The sequence below is a fragment of the Primulina eburnea genome, chromosome 7, assembly GCF_022965805.1.
Source record: "Primulina eburnea isolate SZY01 chromosome 7, ASM2296580v1, whole genome shotgun sequence".
Taxonomy (NCBI): Eukaryota; Viridiplantae; Streptophyta; class Magnoliopsida; order Lamiales; family Gesneriaceae; genus Primulina; species Primulina eburnea.
Window position 1 is genome coordinate 37,360,432 of NC_133107.1, and position 11,607 is coordinate 37,372,038.

The 11,607-nt window shown below is 31.1% G+C and overlaps 1 protein-coding gene across 1 annotated transcript; it reads left to right on the top strand.

Annotated features, from left to right (window-relative positions):
* Positions 1-1,080: 1,080 nt before the first annotated feature.
* Positions 1,081-2,181, top strand: LOC140835907 (uncharacterized). The gene is made up of 3 exons (XM_073201318.1): positions 1,081-1,347; positions 1,394-1,653; positions 1,743-2,181. The coding sequence occupies exons 1-3, from the start codon at positions 1,081-1,083 to the stop codon at positions 2,179-2,181; spliced, it is 966 nt and encodes a 321-aa protein (XP_073057419.1).
* The last annotated feature ends 9,426 nt before the right edge of the window (positions 2,182-11,607 follow it).

Consider the following 11,607-nt stretch of genomic DNA (forward strand, 5'->3'; position numbering starts at 1 on the left):
TATCGCCCCTGTTTGGATTCGCTTCCCGAGTCTTCCCCTTCATTTATTTTCTAAGGAATGTCTCTTTGCTTTAGCAAAGATTGTGGGGAAACCGGTGAAAATGGATGATCATACTGCAGATTCTTCTCGGGGTGCTTTCGCTCGTGTTTGTGTTGAAATTAATGTGTTGGAGCCACCTGTCAAGGAAGTTTGGGTGGGTTGGGGCGATCATGCTCAAGAAATTGGAGTCATATATGAGCGGATCCCTGGGTACTGTACGGATTGTAAAATGCTGGGTCATCCAACCAGTGTTTTTTATTCCCATGGGAAAAATCCGAAGCCTGTTCGTTCTAAGCCTGCTGACCGTGCTCAGGGTCAGCCTCCCTCCTCCAAAGAGTCTGCTCATCTTGAGGGTGTTATTCCTGGATTTAACTTGGGACCCCAGCCCCAGCTTCAGAGAAATGGCCTGGGTCCCAGGCGCAGAGGGAGAAAGCGGACAGTTAGACAGAATCTTCCGGGTAAGGATTCTCTTGCTTCGAATCCTTTTGATGTGCTCTCGCATGCACAGGAGGAGAAGCAAGATCCTGTTGACTTAGCCTTAGGTGGGTCGGATCCTCCACTTGAGATTTTGGAGGATGCCGGTGTTGGTTCTTCTGGTAAGGACCAAGTGGAATCTGTTCTTGATGAGGGTGTGAACCCCAGTGGTGGGGTCATGGATGGAGGGTTACAGTTGGGTGATTGTGTGGATGGTATTGGGGTTCCGTCTACTAGTGTGATGACTGTGTTTGGTACTCTGGGACCTTGCATTTTGAATCATAGTAGTCATTCCATCCCTTCTGTTCCTCTATCTCCTGATGATGCTTCATCTAGGTTTAAGGAAATGGTTGCTAGGCAGGGTCCTTCTGTTAGTGAGATTCTTTTACGGCTGGAATCTGCTGGGGACTCTGATAATGAATTTGATCGGCATTCTGAGTCAGGTGATGGCTGTAGGTCTGAAAGTCGAATTCTGGATGCTGATATGGGGGATATTAAGAAAAGGAAGGAGAATGCTTTTCATCGGTCGCGTAAAAAGCGACAGGGCGGTTCTGGTGCCCATTCTCCATGAATATTCTCATCTGGAATGTAAGGGGGCTTCGGAGCTCGGAGTCTCAACAAAGGGTTCATGCCCATGTTAAAGAAAAGAGAGTTAAGATCTTGGCTATTTTGGAACCTATGATTGATCTAGACGCTCGTTTTATGACTCGTCGTTTTGGTTTTTCTCGAGTTATATCGAACTCCTCGGGTCATATCTGGGTTTTTTTTGCTGAGGATGTGATGGCTGAGTGTCTCTTTGAGCACACTCAATTCCTTCACTTCCGAGTTTCTGCTGTTTTTTTTGCCTACTACTGTTTTTTGTTCTTTCGTTTATGCTCAGTGTGATTACATTGCGCGCAGACAGCTTTGGAATTCTTTGCTTCAGATGAAGCCTGAACAGGGTCCTTGGCTTGTTGGTGGCGACTTTAATGTTGTTAGGGATTCGTCGGAGTGTTTGGGTTCTTCTGGTGGGCGGTTTCTTCCCATGGAAGAATTCAATCACTTTATTTTGGATTCTGGATTAGTGGATGCTGGTTTTGAGGGGTCTTCGTTCACGTGGACGAACAAGACCATTTGGAAGCGTCTTGATCGGGTTTTTGTGTCTGTGGATTAGGGTGATCATTTTCATTCTGTTCGTGTGGAACACCTAATCCGTTCAGTTTCTGATCATTGTCCTCTTTTTGTGTCAGTCCCGGTCTTTGTAGTGGGCCGAGATCTTTTCGATTTCAGAGCATGTGGCTCAGGCACCATGGGTTTTTGCAGACGGTGAGGCTTAATTGGAATTTGCCGTGTCATTTGAACGGTATGCCCCGTCTTTTTGTGAAACTGAAGCGCCTCAAGAGCCATCTGAAATGGTGGAATAAGAGTGTTTTTGGGGATCTTTTTGCCAAACTTGCTGAGGCGGAGCAGGCTGTCCGGCTTGCTGAGGCAGTTTGCGAGGCTGATCCTTCTGATTTGCATTGGACCTGTTTGTCCAATTGCAATGCAGATCTTGCTCGGGTTACCGCCATGGAGGCGGATTTTTGGCGGCAAAAAGCCGATTGTAAGTGGATAGAGGATGGTGAGAGAAATACCAAACTCTTCCACAATATGGTCAAGAAAAAAAGGGTGGTGCTTCTACTTAAATAATAATTCACCCAAGTGTAGGTTGTCTGCAAGTAATATATTTCGTAAGTACGAGATCGATCCACAGAGAGGTTATTTTGAGTTTAAATTTATTAATTTATAGATTACCAAATGCAAGACCGAAGTTTACAAATTATAAATATTGTCAAGGCTTGAGGATTTATTCTTTGTTTATATAATATTGTTTAAGTAAAACAAAAGAAACCACCATAAATAATGGTTCCAAGAAAATTAAACACATACATAATATAATATAGTTCCCACTATAGAAAATACCGAATTAACCGATATTTTATATATGGTACCTATGATTATATTATAACTATATAAATAAATAATTGCATAAAGTAAATGTTAGATTAAATCATTATATTTTATTTAGAACAACCGGCAGAGCCACGCTATTACCTAAATGAAATATATTGATTTAATAAGTTAATTGCAGTAAAGTAAAAGTTAGTTGCGATAAAGTAAATGTTAGTTGCGGAAAAGTAAAAGTTAGTTGCGAGAAAGTAAAAGTTAGATGCGAAAAATAAAAGTTAGTTGCGATAAAGTAAATGTTAGATTGTTAGATGTTAGTATTAAATCATAATATTTCATTTAAAACAACCGGCAGAGCCACGCTATCGTCTAAATAAAATATTATGATATTATTATATAAATATATATATATATCTATATATATAATAATAAATGATGAAATATTTATTGTATCAAAATTAAACAACAAATCAAGATAACCACTTTAATGGTATCAAGCATTTGATGTAAATTGATAACAACAAATAATTCATTTTTATACCTACAATAAAAATAAGTTAGCTAAATGAAAAGAAATAAAGAAAGAATATACAAAATATAAACAATCTTACTTCACCAAAAATGCATCCTCTTCACCTTGACATAATAGATTTAGCTTGCCATATGTTTACTTTTGATCAATACTAAAATATCACTCATAGTTGAGAACATGAAAGAAAATATAATGGAACTTAGAGCTTTGATACACACTCACACTATATTTTACAATGAAATAGAATGATTCTCAAGCTAGCACAAGACCTCTATTTATAGGCCAAATGAGAGAAAGGGTCAAAAATTCTTTTAATGCCATGTAGTTGTAATAGTATTCTTTGTCTCCTCAACTCCAATTCCATGTCCCTTCTTTCAATGCCTTGTTCCACGACTTTTCTCACCACTTTGACTCTGATTAAGGCCACAAACATGTGGGGAATTTTGTGTAGATGAGTTTGGCCACTTGATTCACCTCATTTGGATAAATATTGAAATAGTTATGAATTTTTTACTAAATGATGGTCATAGTAAAAGTAAATGTGTCCTTCTTTTGATCTTTGCACAATTTGATCATCTTAATGAGCTTTTTAGGCAATCATGTCTTCTGCAAAGTTGTAGATAACTTCTCAAGGATTCCAACCATGTTTGAGTCACCTCCATTTGAATTTTCTAGCTTGAGTTATCATTATTTTACCAACACGTAAAAAAACCTGAAAATAAAACAAAATTAGTAAGACATTTAAATATAAACAAATAATACTAAAATAACATAATTTATAATTTTAATGAAAATTAAAATTTTAAAATACAGGTTTTAACATATAATAAATTATTAATTTTAAGTTTCATCACACCCCCACACTATCTTATTACTAGTCCCCTAGTAATAAAATTTATCGGAAAGTCACAACTTAGATTCTTTATTCTTTTTATATATTCAAATACAAACATATTCATTTTAAAAACAAACTCATATACCGATTTATATATATATATACTTTTCATTTAATATAATAATATATAATTTGATGTGTTTTTATTCTTATTTTCACATAATATATAACATAACAATATATATGATTAATAAATTTCAAAATATATTAATAATAATATAGTCAAAAAGATAATTCACGCCACCCACCATAACATGTACAATATCAAGAATATTTTTGTAAAAGCCTCAACTCCATATATTCTTTCAGGTCAAAATATTTTATGAATAGCTAGTTTTCACTCATGGAGTTGGAATGAATATTAACTCTCATTGAAAAATGCTAAGTATTAAAGCAGACAATTAAATAAACTAATATTGAAAACAAAATAGGAAAATTTACAAAGAATAAAATCCCCTTCTTTCTTTTTTTTCTTTTTTTTTAACTTTTTTTTTCTATTTTTTTTTAATAACGTGACTGCAAAATTTTACAATAACATAAACTTTTTTTTTTATCCAAACATTTTACCAAAATATCTATATATATATATATATATATATATATATATATATATATATATATATATATATATATATATATATATAAACATTTATATAACAGATACATTCGACTATCTTTGAAACTTATCTAGCACAAACAAATCTTTTTGTTTGTTTTTGTTTTTGTTTTGTTTTTTTTTTTTATTAAGAACACATTGATAGTACATCAATCAAATCTTGAAAAAAAACAAATATTACAATGAATAAAGTATTTTGCAGTCCGTTATTTATTTACATCTTTTTTTTTTCAATAAATATTTTTTTTTAGGGGAATTATATTCTTGTAATTAACCATTTTTTAATAATCAATAAAAGTTTATTAATTGTTTTCTCATTTCTCACCACTTACTCACAAAAGATGTGTGAGTATATATTATACTTTTACAAAAAATTCTTTCAATTATACATGTTAACAACCATACAATTCATATCTTTTAACTATATTCTTATAAAAATTTTAGAAATTATTTTATTTGAAAACACACACACAAATATATACATATATGTAAATAAATAAACACATCTATTATATATTTTATATTAATTGATCAAAATATATATGTATATAAATTGGTACATATGAAAACTAATTTTTCTTGTAGTCTGTAATTTGAATATAATGAATATTAAAATCTAGTGTATTGTGATTTTCCGATAATTATTAACTAATGCGTCTCAGGTGCATTTTACTGACACCTTACTCGACATTGAACTAAAATGTATTATTATTATTACTACATATTTTTATTTTTATATAAAAAAAAACTAAGAAGAAGAAGAAGAAGAAGAAGAAGAAATTATTCATACCTTAAAAAAAAAAAAACATTAAAAACATACCGTTGAATCACAAGTTTAGCATCACATGAATTTTCTTTTCTTACTCTTGGATGTTGGCCAATTAAGTTGAGATAAGAATGGATCTGGTTCATGACTAAATCCGTGCAGTAAATTAATAAGTTCACCTTCACTTGTAGCAGAAACTAACATCCTTCGCAAAGCTAATGAAATAAATCCCTGTTCCACAACATCATCAAGAAACGATAACAATTTATCATAATAATTGTTAACATTTAACAAACCTATTGGCTTATTGTGGATATTTAATTGTGCCCAACAAACAGTATGCAATATTTCTTCCAAAGTACCGAAACCTCCTGGTAAAGCAATGAAAGCATCTGAATGTTCAATCATTTGAGTAATTTTTTCATACATGTTGTCCACTTTCATTTCTTCTCCTATTGTTGTTCCTGTAAGATTGGCTAAGGTAATCGGAATAATGCCTAAGACTTCACTTCCACTGCATGCGCAGCTTTTGCAACTTTTCCCATGAGGCCAACTTCACCACCACCATATACCAAATGAATCTTGTTTTTAACAAGTGCTATTCCAACCTTTTCTGCTACTTCTTCATAAATTGAATCTTTTCCTGCACTAGATCCACAACATACACAAATATTTTTTATTTTACTTACCGTGGACGTTGACATGTTGAGAAATATGTTTTCTGTAATTGTTAGATCACAGGATATGAATTTATAAGCGTAACATGCCAAAAGTCAATATTTGAACAGGAAATTATTATTATTAAAAGAAAATAAAAATGACAAAATTAAAACAAATATATACAGTGTAGTTGTGATTGTGGCTCACATCTTCCTCTGATTTTACGTTCAGTAACGGCTTCAACGCCTTCTATGAGTCGAGGATATGCTTCCCATCCAATTTTCTTATAAATTGGCAAACAGGGTCTTTTAACGTCAGATTCCCAAGACGAGATTGTATATATATATATTTACTTATCTAAATAGACATGCGTTACTACAGTAGGATCTTTGTAAGGCTGATTCCACCGTCCATATTGATATTCCTCATGTTTAAATTGCCACCATAGTTTAAGAAGTTCATTTTGCACGTACCCACTAGAATGCGTATCAAGAACCTCTAGAAAATTATCCAAAGGCTCTTTACTCAGACCATTCTTAATGAATAAAATTTTATCTTCTCTATTCATTGACAGTCATTCCAACATTTTTGCATTTCCCATTACAAGTCCACCTTGCACATTTATAACATCCACCTATACGTTTAGCTCTTCGCTTTTTAGCATATGTGCTTTTACCAAATCCTGGCATATGTCTTATTATTATTTCACTTGCTTCCCCAACCAATCGGACTTTTGCTTCAATTATCAAACGGACATCACTCGGTATGCCATATGACATCATCAACCTTAGCCGCTCACATCTAGCTTTATAAATTTTTTTCAACGCATTATCAGGTAAACAAGCAAAATATTTACGAAGATTCATAATACACGCATCCATATTATTATTATTATATATATTTCAATTATTTTGGGAAAACTGAAGAAACCGACTTAAACAGTCACGGAGTACCGTTATCCGCCACTTAACCGGGAAATGAACTAGAATCTGCAAAACAAAATGAAAATATCAAACAACTATTGTGGATCATATAAAGGCATAAACTCATCATTAAGAATTTCATTTTCTATAAAAGGCTTAAGTCTTTGCCCAGTAACTTTAAACACGTCATTATTTTTAGGATTTTAAATATCAACAGCACCATGAGGATAAAAAAATTTGACTTATAAATGGTCCTGACCACCTCGATCTTAGTTTACCTGGAAATAAATGCAAACGAGAATTATAAAGCAAAACTTTTTGTCCAATTTCAAATGACTTTCTCATAATATTTTTATCATGAAAGACTTTAGTTTATCTTTATAAATCTTTGAATTTTCATATGCATCATTTCTTAATTCTTCAAGTTCATTTATTTGCAATTTTCTTAATTTAGATGCATCATCTAAATTAATATTAAATACTTTAATTGCCCAATAAGCTTTATGTTCAAGTTCAACCGGTAAATGACAATGCTTACCAAAAACTAACCTATATGGTGACATCCCTAATGATGTTTTGAATGCAGTTCTATATGCCCATAATGCATCAGTTAATCTTAAAGACCAATCTTTTCGATTTGGATTAACTGTTTTTTCTAAAATTTGTTTTATTTCTCTATTTGCAAGTTCAACTTGACCATTACTTTGAGGATGATATGGGGTAGAAACTTTATGTGTAATGCCATATTTTCTTAATAAAGAAGAAAATGATTTATTTATAAAATGACTTCCCCCATCACTAATTATTGCCCTAGGTATTCCAAATCGACTAAAAATATTTTCTTTTAAAAATTTTATAACAACTTTATGATCAATAGTTCTACATGCAATCGCTTCAATCCATTTTGAAACATAATCAACAGCAACTAAAATGTACGTATATCCAAAAGATAATGGAAATGGACCCATAAAATCTATCCCCCAACTATCAAATATTTCAATAATTATGATTGGATTTAAAGACATCATGTTTCGTTTTGAAATTGATCCCATCTTCTGACAATTTTCACAAGATTTGCAAAATAAATGCGTATCTTTGAATAAAGACGGCCAATAAAATCCACATTGTAAGATTTTTGTAGCTAGTTTTATTGGATGAAAAATGACCTCCACATGCTTCAGAATGACAAAATTTAATAACATTACTTACTTCATTGTCGGGTATGCATCGTCGAAAAATTTGGTCAGAACAATACTTAAATAAGTAAGGATCATCCCAATAAAATTTTTTAACTTCTATCAAGAATTTATTCTTATCCTGTGAATTCCAATGAGAAGGCATTTTATTTGTCACAAGAAAATTTACAATGTTAGCAACCATGGCATAATAGTAGCATAAAACAACTGATCATCTGGAAAATTTTCATTTATTGGTATTTCATTATGAGATGATTCAGTCATTATTCTAGATAAATGATCGGCTACAACATTTTCTTTTCCTTTTTTATCTTTAAATATAATATCAAATTCTTGTAACAATAAAATCCACCTGTATTAATCTTGGCTTAGCATCTTGTTTATTTGATAAATATTTTATGGCAGAATGATCGGTGTAAACAATAGTAGTAGAACCACTTAAATAAGATCGAAACTTATCTAATGCAAATACTACTGAAAGTAATTCTTTTTCAGTAGTTGAATAATTTATTTGGGCACTATTTAAGGTTCTACTAGCATAATAGATTGCATAAGGTTTTCCTTCTTTTCTTTGTCCTAACATAGCTCCTATAGCATAATCACTTGCATCACACATTAATTCAATTGGTAAAGACCAATCTGGAGGTTGTAAAATAGGTGATGTAATTAAAAGATTAATTATTTTTTTAAAAGCATTTTCACATTTTTGAGTCCATTCGAATTGTGTATCTTTTGTTAAAAGATTTGACATTGGTTTAGATATTATGCTGAAATTTTTTATAAACCTTCTATAAAATCCTGCATGACCCAAAAATGATCGAACTTCTTTGACTGTTTTTGGTGATGTTAAATTAGAAATAACATCAACTTTGGCTTTATCAACTTCAATTCTTTTTCAGATATCACATGTCCTAAGACAATCCCAAATTTAACCATATAATGACATTTTTCCTAATTTAAAACAAGATTTTTTTCTTCACATCTTTTTAATACTTCTTCTAGATTTTTAAGACAATTTTCAAATGAGTTTCCAAAAACAGTTATATCATCCGTAAAAACTTCTACATATTCTTCAATCATATCACTGAAAATACTTAACATGCATCTTTGAAAAGTAGCCGGAGCATTACATAAACCAAATGGCATTCTTTTAAATGCAAAAGTTCCGAAAGGACAAGTAAAAGTAGTTTTTTCTTGATCTTCTAATGATATAGGTATTTGATAATACCCCGAATACCCATCAAGAAAACAGTAATAAGAATTTCCTGCTACTTTTTCTAGAATTTGATCTAAAAATGGTAGTGGGAAATGATCTTTTCTAGTTGCATCATTTAATTTTCTATAATCAATACACATACGCCAACTAGATGGAATCCTAGTTTGTAATAACTCTCCTTTTTCATTTTTTATAACAGTGATGCCTCACTTTTTAGGTACTACTTGTGTTGGACTTACCCATTTACTATCTGAGATTGGATAGATAATTCCAGCGTCTAATAGTTTTAATACTTCATTCTTAACAACTTCTTTCATATGTGGATTTAACCTTCTTTGCGGTTGTTGATACGTTTTAGCATTTTCTTCCAAGTGAATTTTATGTGTACAAATTAAAGGATTCATACCTTTTATATCTTTCAAAGTCCATCCAATTGCATTTTTATATTTTTTAAGTAATTGAATTAAATCTTCTTCTTGATTTGGTAGAAGAGTGGAAGAAATTACAACAGGAAATGTTTTATTTTGACCAAGAAATACATATTTCAATTCTAATGGTAAAGCTTTTAATTCAAGTTTTGTATTATCATCTTCTTTAAAATTATTTTCAGACTCCAAACTTTCTACTGAAAAAACTTCACATTGTTGACTTAAGTTTTCTTCTTGTATATTTTCTTCCACAATTGTTTAAATTTCATTATCATCTTCATTTTCATTTTCATCAATACTTGGTTGTTTACATAAATTAAACACATTAAGTTCTAGAGTCATATTTCCAAAAGACAATTTCATTATTCCATTTCGACAATTAATTAAAGCATTTGAAGTTGCTAGAAATGGTCGTCCCAATATTACTGAAATTTCATTATGTACTTCTATTGGTTGTGTATCTAAAACAATAAAATCTACAGGATATATGAATTTATCAACTTGAACCAACACATCTTCTACAATACCTCTAGATATTTTGATTGATCTATCCGCCAGTAAAAGAGTAACAGATGGGTTTTAATTCTCCTAAATTAAGTTTTTCATAAACTGAATAAGGAAGTAAATTCACACTTGCTCCCAAATCCAACAAAGCTTTTTTAATTTTATTTTCTCCAATAATACATGAAATTGTTGGACAACCAGAATCTTTATATTTTAAACTAGAATTATTTTGAAGAATAGAACTTACTTGTTCAGCCAAGAATGCTTTTTTCTTCACATGCAATTTTCTCTTCACAGTACATAAGTCTTTTAAAAATTTTGCATAAGAAGGTACTTGTTTAATAGCATCTAATAATGAATATTTATCTTCACTTGTTTAAAAACTTCATAGATATCAGAATCACTTTTTTTGTTTTTTATGATTTGTTAATGCATGAGGAAATGGTGGAGGTTTATTTGACTTATTTACTATTTCAGATGATTTATCATTCACCATATTATTCTTAAAATTTAAGGTAGCATAATTCTCAAAAGTATCATGATTCTTTGATTTTAAATGATCTTTGTTTTCATTACTATATGGATCATTAACTATTTTACCACTTCTAAGGGTAATAACAGATTTTATTTGATCAATTTTTTCATTTTTTAATTCTTGATTTTGATTTTAGGATTAGGTTGAGGTTGAGATGGAAATTTTCCTTTTTCATGAATATTAAGTGCAGATGCAAATTTTGCAAGAGTTTCTTTCAAATTACTCATAGATTGACTGTTTTGAATACTGATAGACTCTTGCTTTTGGATAAATACATGAATTACATCTTCAAAGTTTTTTCTTGGAGGTGTAACATAAGGAATATAACCTTGATGATTTTGTTTATTTTGAAAATATTGTTGTGACGGTTGTGCATTATTATCATTCCTCCAACTAAAATTAGGATGATTTTTCCATCACGGATTATATGATGGTGAAAAAGGATCTAGTATTGGTTTTTTATAATTGTTAACATATTTTGCTTGTTCATGGAGACATTCTTTAAATGAAGGTAATGTTGGACAATCTTTTGTAGCATGATCATGTGTATCACATATATGACAAACAATTTCTTGAATACTTTTTAATTGACCACTCTTTTTCATTTCTAATGACTCAATTTTTCTTACTAAAGATGCAAGTTTAGCTTGAATATATGTATCATCTTTAAGATTATAGATACCACTCCCATTTGTTGAATTATTGTTTTTAGTTGTTGGTGGTTCTATTGTGCCTATATTATCCCAATTTTGAGCATTTTCTGCTAATGAATCCAAATATTCCATAGCTTCATTTGGGTTTTTATCTTCAAAAGTTCCATTACACATGAATTCTATCATTTGCCTATCTTTAGGTATTAGACCTTCATAAAAGTGAGAAACTATTCTCCATGTTTCA

What these genes read in the sequence shown, in the direction of transcription:
- LOC140835907 (XM_073201318.1), top strand. Translation starts at nt 1,081, where the DNA reads ATGAATATTCTCATCTGGAATGTAAGGGGGCTTCGGAGCTCGGAGTCT. An exon ending in TTCACTTCCGAGTTTCTGCT is followed by an intron (nt 1,348 to 1,393) that starts GTTTTTTTTGCC and finishes GTTTATGCTCAG; the next exon opens with TGTGATTACATTGCGCGCAG. An exon ending in CGTCTTGATCGGGTTTTTGT is followed by an intron (nt 1,654 to 1,742) that starts GTCTGTGGATTA and finishes TTTTTGTGTCAG; the next exon opens with TCCCGGTCTTTGTAGTGGGC.